This window comes from Etheostoma cragini, chromosome 8, assembly GCF_013103735.1.
Source record: "Etheostoma cragini isolate CJK2018 chromosome 8, CSU_Ecrag_1.0, whole genome shotgun sequence".
NCBI lineage: Eukaryota > Metazoa > Chordata > Actinopteri > Perciformes > Percidae > Etheostoma > Etheostoma cragini.
The window spans coordinates 10,371,031-10,398,009 of NC_048414.1; the positions used below are offsets into that span (position 1 = coordinate 10,371,031).

Genomic DNA, 26,979 nt, shown 5'->3' on the forward strand with positions numbered 1-26,979 from the left:
AGGTATGAAGCCCGAGTCCCCAATTTCAAAGCTTGACCGTTTGGCGTGCATGAAGTACTGACGATGATACACTCAGTTTTATTTACATTTACATTTACAGTCATTCGGTGTCATAGGCAAATACATTTGCAAATCACCTGCATATATACAACAATATAAAATGACTCCATGATATTTCAGTAAAAGTAATTTACCAAAAAATGAAAAATAACAAGCACTTTAAGTATCAAAACTAAAAGTACTTATGTAGAGTGAAACCCTACAGATTGTTATGTTATTATTTGTGTTACAACTAGCAGTTTAAATTAAACATTGATCAATCGGCTGATTATTGTCTCAATTAACTGATTTGATTTGATTTTGTCTTTAAAATGTCTTAAAAACACTCATTACAACTTCCCAGAGTCAAAAGTGACGCATTAGACGTCTTGCTTTGTCCGACCAACTGTCCAAAACCCAAAGATAATCAGTTTACTATCGAATAAGAGTCTCGGGAAGGAACTTGTTTTGATGGAACATTTGCACCTTGCAAAAGAATGTGCCACATACAACATTAAATTAAGTGTTCATCCAACATGAGCTATTTAAATTAGCTGAACACATGGTTAAATGTCATTTGCTCTTACCAGTGTATTGCATTGTGTAGTCCATCCACAAAACGTCCTAGTTAATAAATCTTAACAATCATTCCCCTAACCAAGCAGGTCTGCCTTATTGCACAATCCAAATTTTCTTCAAAGAGCAATAGCTTGCTAGCTCCAAGTATTGTTATTTTCAGAACGGCAACACACAGAGAAAGGAAGGTGTGGGACATCGCACCGGATGTCAGGCTTTATCCTGAAATGTACTTACATTGATTTCCGCATTGGCTGTGGATAAAATTAAAGAACCTTCGCAGTCACTAATGCAGTGTTTATTTACAATATAGCTGGGAGGATGTTTCTGTCTAACTATTATCGGTATTACATTAATCTAGTTCTGCTCCTGCAGTGACATGACTGACAAGTACTTGACGTGTGATAATTATATTTCCTTTTGGTAAAACATGAAGAGATTATCCACTTTGAAAGCCATGATGTCTCTCTCTCTCGAAATTCTCTTGGTGGGCAAAGCAGAGAAAGGTTTGGTAACCTGGAAGGGCAAGATTCCAGATCTGACAATCTGAGCTTTCATTTTTTTCAAAGGCAGAGCAGGATACCCAGGGCTCGGTTTCCACCGATTGCCATTTCTAGCCACTGGGGGACCATAGGCAGGCTGGGGGAACTCATAAAACCTCTTATAGGGATATTTTCATGCTATGGGAGCTTTAATAACAGTCAGACATTTTAAGCAACTAGTGCAGTGTCTGTTAAAACCAGGCCTAATCAACATTTCCCATAGATCTCAAGAGCTCACACTCTACTCTGCACTTCCTTGGGTGCTCAGCAACACGCCCGCCAAGTGGGAAGTTGATCAGATGAATGGTTGTCGATAAAATCGACAGACAGACAGAGAATCCTTCCGTTTTGGTCAATCTCGTTATGAGATTAATTATGCTTAATTATGACATAAATCTCATTAAAAGTTTAGAATATAAACCTCACTTTTCTCAAAACTGTCACTTAAAACCAGCTAGCTCAATCTCCCAAAATATCATAGATGTTTGTACATCTGAATCATATTCCGCTGAACATAAATATGCAACAATCAAGTGAAGAAACTTTTCCTTGTTAAATACTTAAATAGTAGTTTAGCATTTATCTTTATTTTAAGATCATAAAATGTATAATTTAGGTTCTTGATGACCCTGAAAAAAGCAAACATCATTTAATGAGCCTCATGGGTTAAAAACGTTGCAATGTGTACAGCTTGTAGAATAATTGTGAATCTACCCAAAGGAATTATCCACGTGTGAAATGTTTTACAGCACAAAAAACATTGTGTTTAAACTGTTATCAAGTGGAATTTTACAGCCCACATGTTTCCTAAAAAGTGAAAATAAAAATCTCCCAATGTAACTCAAAGCAAATTAAGTAATAGCTTGTATCTCCTGAGATCTTATTGGTAGATTGCATTTGTGGACATTGCGTTGTGGGGCACGACGGTAAAGTCATTAAGAAGCTTACAGACGTTCTGGCAGATTAGGTTTTTCTCTTCTAATCCTGCAGATTACCACTGCACAAGCCTGCTAGCTGGGAGTGCTTTGTTGCGCTGCACAGTTTCTTAACATTGATCATTTTATGTTGCTGCCATATGACTGGACTATGTAGACTAAGAAGGACACAAGTAGGAGTTCAAAGTGCAACAGAACTGCAGAAAGTACGCAGCTGCAGTTGGGACAAGGCTTTTGACTGTAGAACTGTAGATGAAGCCAGGATTTAGGAATGTATTCTGAGATGGATTTAATGAAACACAACATGGATTTTTTTTTTTTTTATAAATATTGCATCATGGAAATATTTTCTTTGTTATAACAGAGTGTAAGCAACAGAAGTTGGTTAACAACAGAACTAGTAACCTGCGCCTAATTGGAACATTGGCTTTGACAAGGAGGATCATCACTTTTGGAAGCTACTGCAGGTGGTGTCCACTTCTGACTGCAGCATTATGGAGACGGAGCCATTTTGTGAAGAGCATAACAACCCTGCAGTGGAAGATAAAGAACCTGAGGTAAGCGAGGCCATTTCTGAGCTTGCTAACGGGGACAGTTGCACTGAGCTGCCATGTGGGCCTGCAGAGGAAGCCGAGGAGCTTAGCGTAAAAGAGCAGGCTGAAACAGAGAGCTGCGCAAGAGAGAGTAAAAGCACTGAGGTAAACACAACATCTTGTGGAGACAGAGAATGCAAGGAGCGGAAGAAACTGAAGAAAACAAACAGCTGGAAGATGGTGCGATTCGAAGACCCATCAATGGAGGAAGATGTGTTAGAGAGAGACAGCTCAGCAGAGAGTCTCTTTCCAGAATATGCGATGGTGGAGTGGACTTCCTCCACCTTTGAAGAGCTGTTCGCGGCAGACGACTGGCAGGACCTTACAGGTGAGCATAGTTATTACTAACTAATGCTTCTCATTTATTTAAAGGGGCTGTACTTGACATTCAGAACATTTATAGCCTATAGTAGCTAACAAATATTTGCTATATAAAGATACAGTGGACTAATGTCGTCCTGAGCAGAGAATGAAGTCACACTCCTTCTGTGTGGGTTGTCATCATCATCCAAGCTTCTCTGTTTTGAAAGCTAGTCCGGCCCCCGCGTGCATGGTAGTGCACGTGGCCATAGGTATTTCAATATTGGGGAGTGGTCTGTTCGAGCTGTTTGGAGGCAAACCCAGCCTGGTACTTTTTCAGTATTTCCAATACAGCCATTTTAGCTTTAACTTCTATTTAATTTTGTATTGAAACCATAAAAGAACAAAAGTGACAAAAACGTGACCGAGCTCCAGCTCGGCATGTACGTGGCTGTTTCTGAGCGTGTGTTTACCAACAACCAGCAGATTAAGCCAGCTTCCTTCTGCATGACCTTCTCCTCTCTCCTCACGCAGAGGACCAGCTGTTGAGGAAGAAGGTGGTGGATTCCAGATCCCCGCACGGCTTGACCCCCGTCTGGGGCGAGGAGGTTACTGTGAAGATGCAATGTGTCCTGGAGGACCGCACTGTAGTGGAGAAGGACAGCAGTCTTGTCTTTGTAATTGGGGAAGGAGATGTGAACCAGGTAAAAACTTTTTATCTGTAGCTTTCTCCACTCTAGAGCGCTCATATTATATCACACTTTAATTGTGACCAATACACCTTTAAACAACTACAGACATGCTAGCAGCTCTGTGAGGCTGAACTGAAGTACAATGATAACTGAGCCAAATGCTGACGTCAGCATTATAACATTACAATGACAATGCTAACATATTGATCTTAAGCAGGTATAATATTTTCCATGTCCGTCGCCTTAGTTATGCGTGCTAGCATGCTTGCATATTCAAAAAATTAGTAAAAAACATAAAGTGCAGCTGAGACTAGTTGGAATGTCGGTGGCGTTATCAGAAAAGTCTAAGGATCACTAAAAACAATTTCCATTATTTTTTGGGGCTTTTTAATGGATTTTAATTGAAAGAAAAGCTTCTTGTTTGTAATTGTTTGTCACTGTTTTTAATTTCTAAATGTATAAAAAAAGAAGTAAAAAATGATTTGATCACAAAAAAAATTGACAGGATAGCTTGAAGACAGGAAAGGGGAGAGAGAGGGGGCACAATATGTAGCAAAGAGGCTAAGAAGCTAATCCAGGGTGTCATGAAGATGTTTCTGTTCAGAGGTCTACACACAGTCTTGTATCTTTCCCGGACAACATCTCATTTTGACATTTTGTGTAATTTGGACTCTGATTTGGACAATTTAAAGTTACGGCCCTGCTTCTAGTTACGCCCCCTTCAAGTTATGCCCTTTTCTTGCACAGACCCTTCTCAATATGCTTGAAACTTGGAATTCATCATCAGATCTTTTATTCAATTAAGGACATTGAAATGTGCAACATAAAGTTGTACTTAAATACATTTAGTGTAATTATGTAAAAAAAGCTCAGTCAGTCATCTGAATGACACATTAAGTTTTGACACCTGTAGGCACTGGAGGAGTGTGTCATGTCCATGCAGAAGGGAGAGATCACCTTACTGCTGGCAGATTCACAGTATGCCTATGGACTTCTTGGAAGGTAAGGATTTTCTAGTTATTGTTGTTCAACGATAAACTATTGAATCAAGGGGCATGTTGAAGCAGAAACAAAGCTTAGCCAGTTATAATCTTTTCTATCTAAGTAGGCCACTTGTACTACTTGTTGCTGTGGGGGCAGACTGGTTATCCAGGGGTAGCGGGGTTAATGAACCATAAACAGGAGCAGATGGCTTTCTCCTAACACCCTTCAGAGGCAGCCTATGACTGCTTTGCTTGTTACCTCACAACCTATGAGAAGACACCACTTATATTATGGCCAATGGCTCAGGTTTACGACCTTTACACCATTAGAGAGCCAGTGTAAACACAGATGAGATTGTGTGTTGCTGACAAAAACCCATTGTTAATAGTTAAATGTTTACTTTAAATAACATGAACACGTGAGAACAAGACATTAATGTACTACACTGATTTGATGTGATAGTGTGTACTTTCTGTAGTTCTCACTGTTGTAAGGCTTTACAAGTAGACAGTAATGTACTGTAAGGTCTTTTATAAACAGCAAAACTGTGGTCATGAAAGCCATTATATCTATGCCCATATTAATGTAAGCCCACACCGATTAGAGTTAATTAAACATTATTAGATAGTTTTAACCTTGAGCTATGTGTGCTCTATGAGTGGACAGCACTAAATGGTGTTAGAATAAAAAGCCAGAAAAAACTGAAATAAAGAACCTACTTGAATTTTTGATGAAATGTACTGCGCAGTCATAACTAAACAACCATTCAGCTACGTGTAGGACATGCTCTACCATTACCAGAGTAGCTGTACAGAGGAGTAATGCATAAAAACAAACACGCACCCAGAATTATCATGTGGCACTGAAAGCCTTAAAAAGATGTCGGATACAGAGCCAGATTTATAATTTGAATCTATTTTTACAGGCTGAAAATAAAGCACAGTCCATCTAAACATTGACAAACACATTTTCAAATGTGCTGAACGCTGTGTTGTGAAAGCATGTTGTTTTTCTGTTTGTGTACTATACTGTTCCAGCTTTCTCTGTGTGTGAGGTCCTGTTTGTATTATTATTGCATTATAGCCTCAACCTGTCTATATTTTTTCTGTTATAGTGTGTGTATATATTGTTTATTTTTGTTGTTTGTAAGCACATTGTGAGCAATGTATAATCCAAAGCATAATCCCTTGTATGTTTCCTCATACCTGGCAAATAAAGCTGATTCTGATTCTGATTATGGAGCTCTGTGAAGGGGATGATGGCATATGGGGTGTGCGAGGTGAGAGCCAGGTGTATCTGAGGTGTTGTCTAGTTTCTTGCCCTTTTTTGTGTGTGGAGAAGGAGGCAGAGAAAAAGAAGGAGGCAATGGGAGGTTAGTTAATGATTGTTTTGATGCAGCTGGTCGGGTTGTGTGTTGTGGAGGGAAATGTAGCTGTACTATAAGGTAGATAATAGGAGCTTCATGCCAGCTCTTTAAACATGATTCAGTTACTGAGGTTGCTGGTTGCTCTCAATGTGCTTTTCTCTCGTCACTGAAGTTAAATGCATTTGTTAGATTTGGTGGGAAAATCAAGAACATACGTTATAAAATAGCATCTAACAAACTCAACTCAAAGGTTAAAAAAAAAAAGGTCATCCAAACTTTTTGGGAACTACAATTATTTTCTTTCTTTCAGAGAGTTAGATTTGAAAATCAATACCAAACACATGTCTGTAAAGTAAATATGAATCTACCAGCAGCATCTAGCATGTTGCCAGACCTTCCTGTTGAGATCTGTTACAAAAGTTTAAAAAATATTTATTTGAGCAAATAAGCTGACATATATAAAAATCCAAAGCAGCAACAGACATCATGTTTCAGACTACATTTGACAGCCACAGTGTGTTTGTGCTATAAAATGATAGAGAGACAATAAAGGGGAAATCTCATTAGCCTTTTCTGTTTTCTGGCAAATGCAAATTGCATTGAACTCTGTCATTCTGTTGCAAACAGTGGTGCTAAGAGCACTTCACAGTATTTATCAGAACAGTGTGCAACGCTGGTCAGACAGTGTGATTCAGCACAGCACAGTGGAGTGGTCTTCGGCTCAAAATGTGAGTGATGGCTAGCTGCAGAGTCTGATGTGGTCAGACCTGCTACTCCTTAAAAAGATGAATATGAGGATAATAAAATCCCCAGAAAAGTCTGGAGCATTTACTGATTGATTACAACAGACAAGCTGATTGGGACTAGATTGACTGTAAGAAACTCTGATGCGTTTCTATGAAATTAAAGCCTTTGAAAGCGGAGTTGTGACGAAAGACATCATGCTCGCCTTTTAAAGGAACCTTAGTATAAGTCAAAGCTATTCCCCACTAAGACATACTAATTAGTCAAAGACACAGACTGCCTCCCCTCAGTCAGCAAGTTCTTATCAGAGAGAAGTGGACGCTAACATCTGTTTATCTCTGGACAGGGCACACTTTAACACTAATAAACCCCCCTGGGGGTTTGCCTCATCAGCCCTCCCAAAGTCAACATTAAGAGTCACTGCCTACCGCTTTCTTTTCTGAATAAAACTAAACTTGACAAACAGGAAACATGAGTGTTAAATGAGCCCCATTATAAACAGTGCATGCATTTGTTTCTAGCTGTATTTGAAACACAGCACATTTAAAGACTATTTCAGTGTAAAATGCTGCGCTGTGATGTCACGTTGGCTGGCTGTCACGTTGGCTGGCTGTCAACAAATATAAACGGAAGCTTTAATTCCAGAGCTGACAGCAAAGGTGTTTGTGTACCCTTACTCTTGGTAGGAATGAAAACTACCTCAGTGGCACATGTTGAAGTAGAGTTAATTAGACCACTGCGATGTGACGTGGTTAAATGGATAATCCAAGTTCAGATGGACAATGTCATCCAGTTAATCTTTCTACGGTTACTTTAACGCGTCACCAGGGGTTTGTGTGATATGACTAGTACTGAAGTTCAAGTTTATTTACTGCTTTACATATATTTAAAATTGCTTTACATTCTCCATTATGTGCCAAAAAGAAAAGGCCCAACGTTTTAGATTTCACTGTCAGATAATAGACATACGTTGTTTGTTTTGGCATTTTTGCCTTTTTTAATATTAGACAGTGAAGAGATAGATTGGAAACATGGGGAGACATACAACATGCGTCACCCAGGTGAAATTGAACAATGCAGAACTTTAAACACAAGTATTTTGAATTTTATTAGTAAATAAATAAAAAAGTGAAGGAATCCAAACAATGCCCAACCCTAGTTAGGCTTTGGTGATGTCATTGCTTAAACAACTTTATTCCAGGTTCAAGTTCAGCAATTTGGTTGTAATTCTATGTTGGAAAAACTATGTAACAGTTGAATGTATTTATCTGATTTAGAGAGCTATGAAATATCACAGTATTGAAGCATGTTTTCCCAGTCGTCAGATACAACATCATTAAAAGTGATTTGCAAATATCCCGAAAAGTCAAAGAAAGTTGTCATTCAGACATCATCACACATGTTATCAGTGTGGTCAACTCAGCTTAGGTGTTGGATTTTAGTGGGACATATATTGTCACCTGTGAATTCAAGAAAACTTATTTTGTATTAATTCTTTCCCTTGTAGTAGCATTGAGAAAAAAACTGTACAGGACCCGGAATTGAACCCTGGTGTATCCCACATAATAACACAGATAATAAATAGCTTCGTCAGCGTCTGTGAACCAACACTTTACGCGCAGATAGAGTGAACCACAACATGCAATAGAATAGTAGATAATCACATACTCAACAAATACTCTTTAATGGATAAGTAGCGACACTGTGGAGACACACCAGATGGCTATCATTGTCAGTTTCTAAGGAAAGAAAAACCAACAAGTCCTACTGTGGGAGGAGAGCGATGAATCTCCCTCTCTTTGACCCCGGGCGAGGTGGGCCTGATGGCTGTTAGAGCTTTGATTACACCAGGCTTACTGATCTGGCACTACAGTGGCAGGTTGGAACAAGTTAAGGGAGGCTTTAATTCATGGGAAAGTGCTTTATTGCTTGGCTCGATGATTGATGGTTGTTGCGTAATATTCATCATCCGTTTGTATAGGCTGTGCAGTTTTAATGGGATCTGGTGTTTTTTTGTTTTGTCAAACTGCCAAGCTGTCATAGTGTAGCAAGTAAATTATGGACAGTGTCCAATATTTAGAATAGTGTAGGTGTAAATACATCAAGGTGTGTGATGGGTTTTGTTATGTGTTTGAAGGAAGACTACAGTCTCCTGTGACAGCACCCACTTGTTACTCAAAGCGGCACGCCCTTAAGTGAGTTATTAAAAAAACTCCCCCCGGAAACATGTTTATTTCTACTTTAAAGCTATGTTATATATTTTGTTGAGTTGTGTACTTACATCATCTCAAATGTTTCCAACAATGTTCAAACCCATAGAAATCTATAATTTTAATCAATGCCACAGGATGTGTTGCTTGGTCGCCTGTCAATTCAGTCATATAACCTTTGACCGTAGTTACTCAAACTACCTTCAAAACAGGGGAAACACCAGATGGTTGGAGAGTAATTGTAAATCACACGTTGTCAAAGAATCATACTTAGTAGCAGTAATACAGCATTTTTTCCTGCCACACAGCATAATCTTTGGATGCTTTTATATAGAGGTTAGTGGTCTCCTAATACCAAATCGGAAGTCTCTATCCCAAAATTCAACCTTGGTGCAGAATTACAGCCACTAGAGCCAGTCTCAGAAATGAGCTTTCCTTAGTATGCCATTTCTGAGTCTGTTTTGGGGTGGGGGCAAGGTGGCCTTGACCAACTGCCACTTTGCTCAATTGAAAGCCATGATGTCTCTCTCTCATGGGTGGGCCAAATTCTCCTGGTGGGCAAAGCAGAGAAAGGGCAGGTAACCTTGCCCCTTATGACCTTTTAAAGGGCAAGATTCCAGATCGGCCCATCTAAGCCCATTTTCTCAAAGGCAGAGCAGGATACCCAGGGCTTGGTTTATACCTATCGCCATTTCTAGCCACTGGGGGACCATAGGCAGGCTGGGGGAAATCCTAATAATGTTAAAAAACCTCATGAAGTGAAATTGTCATGCCATGGGACCTTTAACGTGGGGGTATGGTGGTGCTAGACGAAAAGTCAGAGGATCACAAAAGCCAGTAGGATTCATCCTCTGGGAACCGTAATGTCTTCACAAATGTCAACTTCACGCTTCTCATATGGTTGTTTAGATAAATTAGATTGGACCAATTTTGAACCGACTGACTAACAGAGCCATGCCGCTTGATTTGCTAAAAGAAACTTGATTTAATCGGATGATCATTTTGTTTCAGGAAGCAGACAAAGTTAAAGAAAGGAAAAAAAGTTATACACAATTGTTTTGGCTATTTAAAATCAGAATGCTGGCACACAAATGATAATGTAGTGATAATGTCAGTGTTTTCATCCACTGAAATGTGGTCATGTCACAATTGATTCAACCTGCAGAACATCCAACCTTTATCAAAACTAACTGTTGAATAAAACTTTTGAATAGAGTCGGTGTGCATGTGTTATGTTTGACACACAATGTCAAATATTTAACCAGAACTAATAGAAAACACGCATTGACCAGTAAAACATATTCTTGGTGTGCTCAAGGGGAATCTTTGTTGACACTTGAAGGTTTGGCAATCGGGGAAGCCTCTCCCTGTGGCCTCTGAGGCACGCCCATATCCAAAGGGGTTAGCTGAAAAAGGTTATAGAAACATTTCTCAGAGCAGAACGGCTCATAGACCAAGAGATTCAAACAGCAAGTTGGTGCAATGAGAAAGTGTCAAGCTGGAAATGTACTCAATTGGATCAAGTCTGATGTTGAGTGAGGATGCTTGTAGGTGTTGCCGCCTTTGAAAGATGTGAGAAATTATTTGTTTGACAGAAGGTTGAGCGTTAGGTCCATTTGTGATTACTGTGTGTGTTCTTCCATTCTCTCTTCCTATCACTTAATGAAGTTAATGAACTGGCAGTTAAGCTTTTCATTACATGGAGCACTCCCCAGTAGACAGGTACAGTGACTCACCCACCACAGAGTTGTACGGGTGACATTTATGCACACTCCTCCCCTGTCTCCAGATGCATGTTGTCCACATATAAAAATCTGTGAAGTGTTCCTCTCTGTGCTGGAGGTAGTGTGACTTACTCTGTCAAACCACTTGGGTCAAATAAATAATGTGACCTTTGAGAACTGGGGAAAACACATTGATGAACCTAAACTGTTCTTCTCCACATTGGTGCAAAATGACTATTTAGCGTAACTGACACCAGTGTAAATAAGTATTTTTGTTTTACTGTTTGTCTTCAATTAAATTCAAAACACTATGTGCGTCCCCACCAGAGCCAATTTGATGTGACTCATGTGACAAAGTAACAAGTTAGTTCAGACTGTAGTTTTGGATTCTGTGTGTCTCTTTCCCGGCACAGACACAGCAGGCTGACAAGAAACCACACCCAGACCTCACGCTCCAGGAGCAGGCCAGCAAGCACTGACAGCTGTAGCATGCTTCAGATAAGATCAGGCTTAGCCCTCAGTAGACATGCACTCTCCAGTTTGCCACTGCCACCTTAGTTTAGTTAGTAAGCTTCATTGAAAGCTAAAAATAAATCGTATGAATTAAATCTTATGAGAATAGACTTTTTTTTGTTGTACTTCTAAAAACTAGATTGTGGATTGTTTTGGTGCCATTACAGTATTTTACCCTTAGACAAGTGTTTGAACTGTGCATATCCCTTATCTAATCTCCCTGGATGTTTACCTTTTTCCCCTTCTGCTAGCCAGCTTATCTCACTCATCGACACAGCCTCAGTTGTGATATCTACTTCTGCTTTCCGTGGTCACGGGGTGTTTAGTGGGATAGTAAATATTCCCAACTGTAATGTTCTTTTATTGAATTTTACAAAGATATAGTAGTAGTGGATCATAAATGGCATTGTTTTGTCTAAACCTATCCATTTATTTTTGTAAATTTACTTTTGCACTGCAGTCCTTGCCACAACGTGACTAGTGGAATAGGCCGACAAGAAACCACATCCAGAGCGAGTACCTAAACGTAAAACTATCGATGCCAAGATGTAAAAATACTATTAATATTAATAGTCCTGCAATCAAAAGTACAATAATGCTATCAGCTAAATTTTCCATGTGTCAAACCAAAAGTACTTACAGAGTAATTACAGAGTAATATATGTATATTGTTATATTATTGGCTAAATATTCCACCACTGGTTAAAATACATCAATAAGCAATCTTGTGTCTTGGCTGTGGTAAATGGGAACCTCCTGGTGACGTAACATCCAGAGTTTACATTGTTGCTCTTTGTTTAGCTGCATATTAATGCCTACTATGTCTTTCCTGTGAGATGATTACTTTTTTCTTTTTCTCATCCGGCTTTCTTAATCCTCATCATCTCTGCTGCATGCTAAAATACAGTGGTTGTTGGTATCCAAAATGTAGTCAAGATTTTCCTTTTAAGATGTTTTCACTCTGTAACAGATCATCAGTTATCTTACTAGAATCCATATCAGAAAGTTTGAGATCTGTACCTGCTGTCCTACTCTCACCTCTGATATGTAACACTCAGGACTTGGTGTCCAAACATGCTGTCTGTACTGGAACACTGTCAACACTTGCACGTCTCGTCACTCGCACTGTGCCACCAGTTGTGCTGTGTTGTTTAACCACAATGTTACGACAGAGTGTGTTTTCTAAAGCGTGGGATGCAAAGAAGGACTTCAAAGAGGCACTTCAACCCCACCAGCACCTTTCCTACCCATGACAGGCCCTTTTTTTTTAAATAATCTATTTCCCATGGGCACAATACAAGCAAGAGAGGGATGGGAGAGAGACTCGTGGCATGGCAGGAAATAGATTGCTGGATTTTAAAAGTAGCCTAATGTGCTCTTGTAAGCCCAGCATGCACTGTCCAGTGTTATATTGGCAGGTTGTGTCTGACTTAAAGATATGTCTAAATTAAAATATAAAAGTGCTCCATGAAAATAAGCATTTTGATAAAAATTGAAAAACCATCACCGTGTAAAGGGTTTGAAATCGCTGATACCATTTTTGACACTCATAGTTCTCAGCGAATGTCTCCTACAGACTTCAGTGATGAAATTAGTTTTTCTCTAACGTCACAATGAGGTTGACATTTTTGGCTTTTAATTAAATGTCTGAACGAAATGCTGGATGGATTGCCCTAAAATTTTGTGTCCAGCGTACTTTGGTCTATCACCATTTTGAGATTGTGTGTGTCATAATATTGTGGGTTATGGCCAAATACGTACCTGCAGAACTAATGACCTTTCCATTTGCATTGTCAGTACTTTGTGTTAAGTCCTAATTAGCAAATTTTAGGATGCTAACACATTATTCAAGATGGTGATCCAGGTAAATATTGTACGTTCTTAGCAACAGCATGTTAGCACTGTGATTGTGTCATGTCGGCATTCTGACATTAGCATGTAGCTCAAGTACTTTTGTGTCTAAGTACAGCCGCTAGTATGTCTGTAGACGTTAGTCTTGTTTATTGTTTATAACAATTACTTTTTTCACTTTTGATGTACAATGAGTGCAAAGATTCTCCAAAATTGTGCCATTATGATAATTTGAGGAATTTTTGCGTCTCACCCTTCTCTACGATAACAGCAGCTATAAACACTTTTGCCTACCACACATTTTACAAACTAGTTTGTTTCAAGCTTAGACCGGCCTTGACTTTCCTGTATCATGTACCCATGGCTTTGTGATCATAGCTGCTTTCAATCTCCCTTTTCATTGCTTAAAAACAAAAGCTGTTTCTGGGATTCTTTGACTTTGAGGCCCACCCCGTTCCACTTTTCATTTGTGGCTTTGAGAAGTCACTTCTTAGTATGATTTTTCAATGTAAGATACACATTTCAAACTGTTATGTGAGCATAGACAGGCTGTCTGGGGCAACTCATAAACCCACTTTATATATTTTGTTCATTTGTAATTGAAACAGATGGAATAGTGGAGGGGCAAGACAGTGAGACACTGTGTACACACACACACACACACACACACACACACACACACACACACACACACACACAGAGTTTGTATTGACAGACTAACATGCAAAATGTATAATCTAATGTGGCAGAAGTAGCAACAACCCTGTATCTAAGGAAATAAAGCATAAGAATGTTTCTGTACAGCAGTGCTGCTGCAGGAGAGGCATATGAGGTGGCGAGTGCTGCCCGCTGCGAGCCCGGAGGAAGGAGATTTGTAGCAGAGTGACAAGCGGCGCTGGTGTGTGCGTGTGTGTGCGTATGTTATGGGATGAAGAGGTACTGTCAGTGTGGACGTGGAGTGTGAGTCATCTCGCTGAGGCGTCATGGCTCCGTCATCAGCTGTCTGCAGCAGTTTTTCACACGCACACACAATAGACTTTTTAAAATATTCCTCTCAATGTTAATGACTGGCAGACTCCCACCGATGTCCTCACTTCAAAATCCAAATCACATGTGCAGTGATTAAGCTGAAGGGATTAACTAGGTAGATCCCATTATAAATAAAACACTTTCAGTTGTTTGATAGCACTGATAGGATTAGTTGCACTTTGGTCATGTTTCATATTCCCATTCCAGATGGTGAAGGGCAATACAAGTTAGCTTTTGTATAGCAAAACACTGCATTATCTGTGCAAGAAAACAAATCAGTTTGTCAATATAAGAAGAGCAAAACCAGCCTAAAATTCCTTGTGACTGGGCTGCTTGTGTTTGCTTTCTAGGTTCTATGTGATGGCAGTGACCTATGCCATTTCCACTGGCTCTGGTCAAGTAAAGTCAAGCCCTTCCTCCTGAGAAATGTGTCCCTTTGACATGATTGATGCTTCAGGTCTCGTAGCTCTGCACAGCCATTAGAGAGAGACTAAAGGATCGGGCTAATGGCCCCGCTACATTTGCTTTACTCAGCCAGCAGAAGCCGTCTGCTCCTCCGTGACAACCAGATTAATAAGTGAGGAGTTCAGTGTTCTGCTATTGATTCACCGGCTGCACAAGGAGGAAGAGCCGGCTGCTGCTGAAAGGAGGCTGGATCTTTATTGGTTAGATAACAGACACACTCTCACTGAGGGATTCATATTTCTTGTGGACAGCAATATGACAGGAGAGTGACATTGAATGATAATTATGTTCTTGTTTGATCTACACAGGCTGCACAACTTCAGAAAAGTGAGCATGTACACAGTATGTTTATGCTTTTAAATTACTCCTCTAATATGTTCAACATTAATGACATGAAGGTCCGGTGTAACTGTACAGGTGCACATGTGGCTTTAAAGTTTCATCTTTATTAAATCATCAGTCAGTGACCGTGATAACTGCTGTACGCTTGTTGTGCGCCTTGCAAAACAACATTTGAGACACGGTGACATTTTCTCGGTGGAAGTTATCTGGTTTAGGCACATTCATGTGTGACAGCTCGGACTTAGAAGGGAAATTAGTTTCTGATCAATATCTCTTTATGACATTTATTCCGCTACCTGAATGTCATACATAAAGCAATGAGCAGCTTGCATTCACTAATGTGAATACAAGCATATAAACAAAACATGTTGACAACTCTGTAACCACAGAGGGGGGCAAACAACACCTCTGTTGTTGAATTATGGTAAATGCCACACCCACATGATGTAAAATATTTTTAAAAAAGGTATAAAAAAAAGATCTTTATTCTCAGTGCAAATTAAATTGCGTGTCTAAACAGTAAGCAAAGAATATGTCCACTGAAGTAAGCAGATATTTATGTGAAGTTTAACCGTAATGGAAGAGGAGGACTTTCATCTTTCAAAGGATTTTTGGCTCCTCGCTCAGAATTTGTCGGAACTTAGAAAGCTTTGAAGTTCACAAGTGAAATCCAAAACTGCCAGAGATTTGGTTCATGTAATCAGTAGACATAACATATGTGTAAAGAAAGAACCGAGCTGTCACTGCCGTTAACTACAGCTTCCCATTTACCTTGCGGAGAATCCACCGACACTAAACCCCACTCCCCGGGGCTGCATGAGAAATTGCCACTTGACCGCACTGTGCACACCCCAGAGACGTCTGCCTGTTCTTATTGATTGATTATGGACTTAGAGTCAATCGTGGGATAAGATATCTTCCACAGATAACAGCCAGTCTGATATTCTAGATAATGACCTCTGGTGATGTGTTTCTGTGTAAGACAGATTGCTCTCATCAACTCTTATGCAGACAAAAAGCTTTGAAGTTGCTTTTGTTTTTTTTGGAGGAATTATTCATCTAGATGCTGTCACACATCAGAGCCCAAACCTGTGAGAGATTTCAGATCATTGCATAAGGTAGAATCAGAAACTTGTCCTTCTCACCTGTGAATCAGAGTAAAGCTGTTATTCTGTTTAACAGCTTTGAACTTCCCTTATTCACTCACTCACTTACTCATTAACTCACTCACAATGCACTTTTATTAGAAACAGTAACTATGAACATGACTGTTGGAAAATGCTTTTAATTATGTTTTTACTTTTTTTGTGTACGCACACCTTCATGTTTTAAGAGGTCCCATTAAACCCTTCCCATTGCAGATAACCGCTGTACTTTTGCTACATATAGCTGGTTAAGTCGTGTAACCAGAGTCTCTCTGAAATGGCCTGGCTGCTGCACATCCCTGCTTATAAACAGCCACCCTGCAGGTAGTCCAGAGCTGAGATTGGATTCATTTTAACAGGCTAAGGAAATCTGCTGGAGATTATATGGGGACTTTTGAGGGGCTCAGCAGCCAGGATGTAGGCAGTAGCTGCCCTTGATCCCTGGGAGCACAGTTTCATTGGCTCATTGTTGGAGGAGGAAATAAAAACAAAAAGGAGAGGAAAGCACATGCAGAGGCAGCAGCTGAAAGGCCTTACAACGTTATTTTCTAGATCTCCGGTTGTACTAGCAGGCTGTTTGGCTGCAAATTAACTAGAATGGCAGCAAGTGAGGAAAACCAGCTATGACATCTTTCAAATGCCAGGATTTAAGATAAGCTCCTTTGCACGAGTGTACTGGTGCTGTGTGTCCATTCAAAAGTCAAAACAGACAACATTATACGTCAGCAGCAGCAGACCTGCTTTCTTCAGCCGTAAAAAAATAAATAAACAACCTCATAAATCCTCTTGGATTTGGTATTATCATACAAGCTGCAAACATTTATCATGGTATATTAGTGTACTCTGAGGCTTGTAGCCATGGAAACCAGTTTGAGGTACATCGCTGGCCTTTCCATCATTTCAAACGGAGAGCATGACGTCAAAGTGACCACTGTCTTCCCTCTAGGAGTTTTTCCTTTCATTAAAAGCGGCGAGGGGCATGCTTGACAGATAACAGGGTGAGTCAGCGGCACTATCATACACCTTAATGAGGAAGTTTGCTAAGCCAAAACACGTATCAAATTCATCTAGAATGAGTGCATATCTTCCCATGACACAGGAGGAAAAAAGCTTGTCGTCCTTATCACCTCAGTCATACGAACACAAGAAGAGTGGAAACATTTCTCTTTGAATGGGAATGAATTTCAGCCACGTCACACAATAAAAGCACGGCTGGTTGAGAAACGGTTGAGTGTCCTCATAAATGTAGATTAGAAATTTGTGTAGTTTCTGTTGTGTATTTTGTTATTAAACGTTGTGGTTGAAGGTTACAAGGTAATATATAAGAAGACACCTTTTTGATTAGACAAACAAGATGTTAATAAGCGAGCTTTAGAGGTGCAGAACTGTTTCCTGTCATTATGCTAAGGTAAGATAACAACTTCCTGGCTGTTGCTTTATATTTAACAGACAATTGTGACACATTCTTGTATTTTAATTCCAAATAATTTGCGTCAAGGTCTATACCAACTAGTTTTGTTACTGTTTAAATATTTATCCTTTCTATCTAGACACTAAAAGTATGTGTGTTATTAGCCATGGTTTTCTTGGTGACCTGCAGTAAACATTATCATGAATGTGGGCAGAGAAAGTCTGTATACATGAGTCTTTCTGTCTCTCAGTGCTGTCTGAGCTGCTGCCTCAGCAAATGTCTCATATCTTTAAGTCAGCCCTGATCTCGTCCGCCCTCAGGCTCTGAGCCTAAAACAACCTCTCTCTGTCTCTACTCGCTGACCTTTTCTCCGATTTGGGTCAGGAGGCAGCTATCACGGTCATTTCTCTGCAAGATGGTTTGAAACTGGGGGAAGGAAAACCCAGTGTGTTTTATTTTCAATTAAACCTACAACAACAACTCTCAACATACCACTGTGATATGCAAAACATTTAAAAAATTGTACCTATGTCATAAGAAAGTGGTGAAGCTTTAACAGGAAGCAAAGTCTAGTATATTGGTATTTTCAAGCTTACAGAGGAAGGTGGATTTTTAATTAAAAATAAATGAAAACAAATATCAAGTACCATCAATAAATTAAAGTTTGTCAAGATCATGTTTGTGTGTCTTTAGGAGCAGGCAGGGAGGCCGGCTCTACAGCCCGGTGTTAGGACGTGGACCTGCAGGTTCAGGTTTCACTGGGATCTTGCGGAGGGATCTCACCCCGCTGACCAGCGACTGCTTCCTGTTTGCACTAATAAGACCCCGGGGGCTCATTGGCTGAGCTCAGCGCAGCAGCACACTGGTGTGGTACTAATCACCAGTGACCCACATGACACCGTAATACTTATAGATCTGTCAGCACTCTGCATTCTCAGATTGCACTTGACAGCTCGCCAGTCATGCCCATTTTGTTTAATGCTCAGGATGGACGCCCAGCGTCCCCCCTTATTCAATGTGCTCTGTATCCTTTAGTGTTTTTGTGCTTACTGCTTGTTCCTTAGCTGGTGAGCTTAATGACATAATGCAGCAAAGGTCACCTGTTGAATCATGCACGTAAAGAGTTGCTTTTTGGCAGGCAGTAAGCAGGCAGTGTTTGGGACTTGTTTCCTTTGTAGGATTAAACATCATTTGGGATTCATGATGTTTTGATCTGGGACATTTCATTGTCAGCTGCGCCTGCATCGATTAACAACAAATGAGTCATCACTTCTCATCTATTGGCTCCTGACCTGTATGAGTCACGAGCAGCAAAGTGGGTGTGTTACCTTTTGTATGCATACAAAATCAATATCTAATGATGATAATGACTAAGGGAGTTTGATGCGGCGTAATTTACAAACCCAACGCTGTCATGATTTCAGATAAGGATAAGGACACAGGGTCAGAAATACTATAAAGCCAGGTTTCTCATTCCATTTCATCTGCTCTGATAAAGAGCACAAGCTCCGTATAAACTTGTTTTCGAAGTACAGACTCTTAGTGTGCAGTAGTCAGTAACTTGAAACCAAAAGTGGCTTCAGAGGTGAATTGACAGAAATCCATTTAATCTGAGGCCAGGCACTAGCAGTATAGGCAGGACACTGTGTGTGTTATTGTTAATAAGTCCCACACCGTTACATAATACGGAGCCTTCAGCATGTTATGTAACATTTGCAGATAAGAGTAGAGAAAAGTATGCAAGGGCAACAACTAGCTACAGTAAGTCCATGTCACACTGTGCAGTGGATAATTTGGTGATAGTGTCACATTCTTAGTACGCCATCACAATTCATAACATTAACAAGGAAGAAGGATACATCTCTAATAGACAGATGTACGGCAATAGGCCCGTTTTAGAATGACTAACATTACCTGGTGCGAACCAAGCCACGTGCTATACGTTCTTCATAAATTAATCAACTGTCCACTTCCTTGCTACTCTTGAATGCCTGTTACACAACTCGTCTCTCACAACATGCAGTGGTATGCAAAAACAAGTAGGCAGGACTAAACACTGGTGCCAAATATAGTTCAGACAGTCTTCTAAAAAAAAACTGCATCTTTAAAAACTTAAAATGAAAAATAAAGCACATAATGTACAATTAAGGGAGGGGTAGAAAACTCAATGGGCTTATTTGAAGCCACTACCTAATTAAGGTTAACATTTCACAATGTCATAAAGAACACAAAATTAACATACAGAAAATATGGCTAAATAATAGTGATGATAAATTAATGATAACAAAATATATAACAATATCAAAAATATAAACAGAAAATTAAATAAAAACAGAAGCGTCTACCTTTCCACGGCCCTAAACCAAAACGCCTCTGAACACTACTTCTTCCAGTGCTGAGCCCGGGGTTCCGGCTCAGGTTTCAGCGGCCTCTGATCAGCTGCTGGTTTCACACTCCTGTGACAGTGAACGAGGTCTCCAGAGGGGAGAGGTGAAAGGGTAATCTGATCCTAGCTGCTGAAACAGCCTCCCAGGAACTGGGGATACAACTAATTCTGTTTGATGGAAAGAAATTGCTTCATGGACACAACAAGTTTGAATAACTCATGATCCGACACAACTCCCAGTACTATCACTTTGATGCAAACAGTCACGGGGGAGTGTATGCAGGAAGCTGAACCTAATTGAAAATTGAAAAAACCTAATGTGTTGAACTTATGTTGAGTTTATTATACTGACAGGATCCTCTCAAAATTGAATTTTTTGGCTTTTTTTGTATTAGTATTGATAGGGTTACAGTAAAATAACCACTAGTCACCCATGTTTGCATGTTTAAACATGCTAACATGCATTTTTTTTGTAATTTCTTTGTTACACTCAATAATGTAGCCTACTTGAGCTGCTGCCATTGCAATTATTCTCTCTCTCTCTCTCTCTCCTACCTACCTACTTACCTATTTACCTTTGGAACCAGAGCCTCCACAGAGTAACTGATAATGGACCATTGTGTGACATGTGGTCACATGAGCCCGATGATTGAAAACCAAATTAACTTTCCTTCTGAGTGACTCTTAAATAAGCTGAAGCTGCCGATGGCTCGGAGGTTCATACCAGTTTCAAATTGTCTTGTCTGCTTTAAATGAATCAGTCACTCAGAAAAGATTTGTTGATTTTAAGGTTTGTGAGCATCTGAAAAAACAGCCTTTCTTAGTTCAGCGATGCATCTATCTTGGCACCATAAAACAATGAACTGTGTTTTGAACACGATCATCAAATTGCATGTAGGAGTTACAAAGCTTTGAGTTTGTTGTGCAGTGTGTTGATCACCCTGCACAACAAACTCAAAGCTTCTGCTTTTCATGTAAAAACAGATTGATTTCCTGATTGATTTAAATAATCCTTTAAGAGATGAGTGTGTGTGGCTCTTTTACTCTTTGCCCTGTGATGAAATTGATCATCTCTTTGTTTTTGTCTTTGTGCAGAGAGCCTGATATTCCACCCTGGGCTCCTTTACTCTACCAGCTCCAGCTGCTGGAGATCAGAAAGAAACCGGACCCGTTAACTCTGCCCATCGCAGACCGCATCCGCATTGGCAACAAGAAACGAGAGCAAGGAAACTTTCATTTCCAGAGGGAGGAATACAGCATGGCTGCCAGAGCCTATTGTATGGCTCTGGATGTACTAACCACACATAGCCTAGGTAGTAACCCATCATCAAAAACCGGAATTTATTCATAGAAAATATTTCCATGCTGTTGCAGTACCAGAAATGTGTTGTCGTAGTAGTTGCCATGAGCATTATCTTCACGAGAAAAGGGAAAATGGAAATGGAAAACATAAAAATGAACACACACACGTGCATTAGAAACATAAAACACAGCATCTGATTAAGACCTTAAACACATTTCCTCGTCAGTCTCAGCCCATTATGACATAACAGTGTAGAGCTCTCCTCCAGTCTGCCATCACACTAATCACGCTATCACCATGCAAAGCCACATCTATCTGAGCCGAGTGCCACGATAAATGTTTTTGCCTAATTCTTTTGTATTATCAAAGCTTATCAATTTTCATATTATTTCCACCTCCTTAATCACTTTAATCAAAGATGAGGCAGGGTGGGCCAGAGAGGAAAATGTGACTGAAAAACCATGGACTGCTTCATAATGCATCAATAAAGGAGGACCAGTGAGTGAACTCACTGTGGCACTGAGGAGAGAAGTTTATCAGGACATTGAGTTCATGTAATTAGCGGATCAGAAGATGACTGGAACAGAAATATCAATAACGATGCATGGACGCCAACATCTGAACTATTTTGGGGTTATTTTGGGCACATCAGACATATACAAATATGATTCATGACACATGGAGATAATAAAGCACTGTAATTGATTAACCAGTAATCATGTACAACTAAACATGCACTCACATAAACATTAGACATGATCACACTCAATCTTGATTTTTATCAATAATCTTACAGGTAACTGTTTTAATGGAAGTAAATACATCAATGTGAGTAGGGATTAAGTTTAAAAGCATTATTAATCCCATGATCATATTTGGCTTTTCCTACCAAATCTTTAGGGGATTACCAAAAAAAAGGAAAGAAAGAAAATAGTAAAGAGATTTTAGCTTATAATTTTCACCTAACTTTGCAGTCCCCCTTAGCTCAAATGTTGCTTTTTAAGCTGTTGTTTTGGATTTCAGGCCCACTAATGTGTTGGTTGTGTTCACTCTCACCGCTTTCATCAACCTCAGTGACAGTTGATTGCAGCTAAACAAAACTCAGTACACTACCTACTCAGCACTGCACAGCAGATAGACACATTTAGCAACTAGCTGGGGAACATGAGTTTGATTTATTTAATTAGAACAATGCACAATAATCAACATTTCTTTGAATGCACCAGTGTTAGCCAGTCAGCTAATATTAAGCTGTAGTCCTAGTTACCTAGCATGCATGTCTTTATATTGGGAGGAAACTGGAGCATTCAGAGGAAACCCACGCAAACTCTGGCAGAACATGCAAACTCCACACAGACAGGCCCTGCCCGGACCCGTGATTGAACTCTGCAGTGCCAACTTTCTGTCAGGCACAAATGCTAACCACTGAGCCACCATGTTGCCATAGTGGAGCATTTAGCATCTAAAGAGCCAGATAATTCCCTCAGGAGTTGCTAAAATACCATAACAGAGCTACAAGGAGAGAATTTTGAAGTTTAATTCATCAGGTAGACAAAAACACAACTCTAAATTAATGATAATGATGCTTTGTATGATTGACAATAGGAAATTAGCAAACAAAATTGTCTTATCAGCTGAGAAAGTGATCATGTATTGGTGTTGTTGTCTCCAAGTGGCCAAATCATCAGTTAATGCAGTTTTAAATAATCCAAATTTAATTTAATTTTAATTTTTTATTTAAAGTCTAGTAAAAAAGATCTGCATCCACACAGATGTGGTCCCAGAGCTGCTGACATTTATCACCCATCATACTCAGGCCAAGGATAAAAATTCAAAATCCAGCTGAATAAAAACAGAACATGAACTATCGTTATAATGACACCCGATGGGAGTTTCTCTTTGAAAGTCCAAATATTTTCTAAATTCTGCAAAATTTTAGAATAAGAACTAATCTCTGTGTTTTGTGTCACTGATAAAAAGATTTGCATGAAATGTCCACAGCAAAGTCAGTGGTTGTGTGTCTCTGTCTCCGTACAGATGGTGGCGATGGCGGCATGAAGACGGAGGAGGAGGAGGTGCGAGACTACCGGGTGAAGTGTTTGAACAACCTGGCCACCGCTCAGCTCAGACTGGAGCAGTACTGTGAGGCACTGCACACCAGCCGCGATGTTCTGACCCTCGATCCAAACAATGTCAAGTCTCTTTACCGGGCGGGAAAGGTGGGGGCCCATCCTGTTGTGTTATTACCGACTGACAACATGTCTGCATCTCATTATATCCTTAAAAAGCCATAGAATATTGTAATGAGCATTCCTGAAAGGAAGAAGAATTAGTCCAAAATGGGATTAGATTTAATTATTTCAGAGAAAGAGAAATAAGCTGCTGCATTATTTCTCTCTGCCACCATTGCTCACACTGTACGGTTCTATCTTCTCTTTCAGCTCCAGTCAGACATGGGTGAATACAAAGAGGCGATGGAGATGCTAAAAAGAGCCTTGAAACTGGAGCCGGCCACCAAGGTGAGAATATGTGGGTGATCTGGCCCATCCACCTCGTCAACTTTCTTTCAAATCTGCCCATGAATTCCATCCAGTGCTAGCTCTCTTTTCTTTCCACAAACACACACACACACACACACACACACACACACAGGAAAGGGGATTCTAAAATTAGGCCGCCATTATTATTACAGCCCCCATTATTATTATAGCCAGCAAAGCCACCATCAGTCAATACAAATAAATTTGTGTTTTTAATAAATTATCAAATACATTGTAGTAAAAGGTTAAAAGTAAATTTCATAATTTTAATTTCAATGCTAAACTTTGCTGCTGGACTTTTATTTAACAATGAATAATTGTGTGGTCATTTATGTGACGCATCCCTCGTGCAACTAATCTATAATAAATCTAATCTTATACTATATACCAATCAGCATCTCACAATATGACCATACATATTTGAACAGCCTGCCATAATCTGTCCCAGCAGATATCCAACACTAGAATTTAAATAAATACATGTAACACCATGTATATGTAACATAAACTTAATTTGACACTTCTAAAGCCATGCTAATGGTTCTGTAGATGTCAGCATGCTGACATGTTGATGTTTAGCAGGTAGTTTACCATGTTCATCCTCTTAGTTTAACATTTGCCATTTAGCTTTCCACACTAAGTATGGTTGAGGCTGATGGTAATGCCATTAGTTTTATTGGTTTCGGGTTATAAGCGTACGACTATTTGAAAATGAAATTTTGATCTTGTGAAGAAACGTTAAAGGATTACCAAACGTATTGAAGTTTATCTGGAGTGACACATGAATGTATGTACCAAATTTCATGGCAATTTGTCGTATAGTTGCTGAGATATTTCCGTCAGGTGGAAGTGGTGGACTGACAGTAACAAATAGATGTATAAACCCAAAAGAACCCTTAAGATTCCTTTATGCACCAATTTGCATCAAATAACACATACGTCTGATTCAAATGCAAACAACAAAACAAACAATTATAAAATCTCAATTTCAAACATTTGTCGCACACAGACAAGAAAACAATTAATTTAAAATACAATCTCTTTAAAGTCCCAATAGTTCACAGAATTTAAAAAGAAAGTTGTTCACACATTAGGCTGAAGAAAAGAAAGGATTTCTGTGAACTACTTCTGTTGAAGGCCTCTTTTGTTTTGTTTGTATGGTTCATCTAATCTGCCAAACTGCACATCTGGCAGTCTGCAGATGTGACCACACTGCTCAGAGTTGTCCGGCAAACTTGGTAAAAATAGCACATACATGAGCTAAACATGGTCACTCTGACGCCCTGCGCTCCAAAAGTAGTAAAGTTAAGGTCAGAACGAGCCAGAGTCACGTTTACAGCTACAAAATAGACACACACACACACTATAATTCAGATAATTACTGTAGGTTGCAGGTAATCGCAACAAAAAAAATACAATAATCTCAGTTTATGGACATTGGTTTAGTTCACTGCAGCCTGGGTCTGATTTGGAAGAGTTTGTGTAAGGAGGACATTTCCATCAGCTGTTTACAACACAGCTTGCCACTGTTCCAATGACCTGACCCATAGGGCACACTGCCACCGTCACAAATATTTCTGGTCTTGTCTAGACAAAACGAAAATATCTGCTGCTGTGGTAATTACACCCTTGTCTCAACGCTGGATTAAACACTAAGAAAAAAAAGTTATTGCGCTGCAGTCTGTTCCTCACAAAAAAGATAAAGCACACAAGGTCATGAAGCACAAACAAGAATGCAGAATGTACAGTATTTTACTACCTGCAAGGATGAGCCTGATAAAAGTATTTACAAAATAAGATGTTAATTAATTTGAAGAGACTTTAAAATTTATAAGCAAATTTAAAGATAAGGATTATGATTTTTTGGTCTAAATGTGATGCTTTGTGTTTTAGACCTCTACTCCAACCTGCTGGACATTTTTAAAATTGCAACTTCACCCTTTTCTCAAGATAAGCGGTTTCATGTTTGTGTCTTCTTTCCAACTTTAGATGTACAGAAAGCAGCTTTTTCACAGCACATTTTGTTTTTTTCTTTAGGCAATCCACATTGAGTTGTCTAAACTCGTCAAAAGACAATCAGGAGGCAAAGATACTCAGGAATGGAACGCTAAGCCAGCAGAGCTGCTTGGGGAGAATATCAAACCTTTTCTGATTCCTTCTAAAAATAAACCATCTGTAAGTAGTAACAGAAATATCTCAGTTTTTTTGTTCTGATAACTAACAGACTGGATTTTGACTAACTGCTGTTGTGTTTTAGGGAGTTTCCTGGAAGTTTATACTTGTAGCTCTGGTTGTGGCCTTGGGCAGCTTAGTGACATCAATGATCCTGACTGCAAGAAACTGAACTCCTCTGCAGGAAATACTTTAAAAATCACCATCATCATCGTCACTATTTTTTGTTAGTTCACTTGAAAAATAAGTTTTCTACTGTGAAGATGAGAAGGTGTGGAACGCAGCTTGAAGTTGTATTAATGGTAGAACGAAGTTTCACTGAAAAAATGTACAGTATTTATGAAAATTAAAAAGAAAGTGTGTATATTTCTGCTGATCGATAACAGACGTTTAACAACCATCTTTTCAGTTTTGTCTGTTTTTATTGTGGAAAAGGGATTACATCTGTTTGTAATAAAAATGGAAAACATCAGATACTGAAACAAAAGTGGTCGTATATCTTTTGTAGAGATTTTAACCAAACTGCAAAAAATGATTTTATTAAACAAGTAACCCTTTCAACATCACAATTCTAAAAAAAATATTTGATGCTAATAAAATGTTGCTTACAATGATGCTTAATAAAAATGTTAAAAAATATGTATGTATTCCTACTTTTTTCTCTTGATTTCTCAAGAACAAAGTTTGATCCCAAAGGTAAGAAAAGTGCATTCACTTAAAAAGACTATTTCTTCTGTGTGACACAACCATTACAAATTATTTAACTTCAATCTCTGTTTAGGCAACAATGTCCCTTATTTATTATTTACTTCATAAAACTACTACCAAATAAATAGAAAAAAAAACAAAATATATATAAGCATGCTTACATTATGTGCATTTATAGTTGTAAATGTGCAATTTCCCAACAATATAAATCATTTTGATCAGAGAATTAAAATTTGTGAAAATATATTTAGGACTTGAGAGTTGAAGCTATAGTGCGTGGTTTCTGTCGCCCCCATGAGGAATTCTAAGTAATGACAACAAAACAGTCCGCGCGTCCACAAGATACAAGCCTTCCGTGATCGTGCACAGCCCCCAGCCCTCCTCCATGCAGTTGCTAGTAGCCAAGCAG

At 39.3% G+C, this 26,979-nt stretch overlaps 1 protein-coding gene across 1 annotated transcript; it reads left to right on the forward strand.

Moving 5' to 3' along the window:
* The first annotated feature begins 2,129 nt into the window (after positions 1 to 2,129).
* On the forward strand, positions 2,130 to 26,344 carry fkbp16 (FKBP prolyl isomerase 16). The gene is made up of 8 exons (XM_034878264.1): positions 2,130 to 3,013; positions 3,520 to 3,689; positions 4,591 to 4,679; positions 20,943 to 21,160; positions 23,188 to 23,369; positions 23,592 to 23,669; positions 25,728 to 25,865; positions 25,948 to 26,344. Exons 1-8 carry the CDS (start codon positions 2,587 to 2,589, stop codon positions 26,032 to 26,034), a joined length of 1,389 nt encoding a protein of 462 aa, XP_034734155.1. The 5' UTR covers positions 2,130 to 2,586; the 3' UTR covers positions 26,035 to 26,344.
* The last annotated feature ends 635 nt before the right edge of the window (positions 26,345 to 26,979 follow it).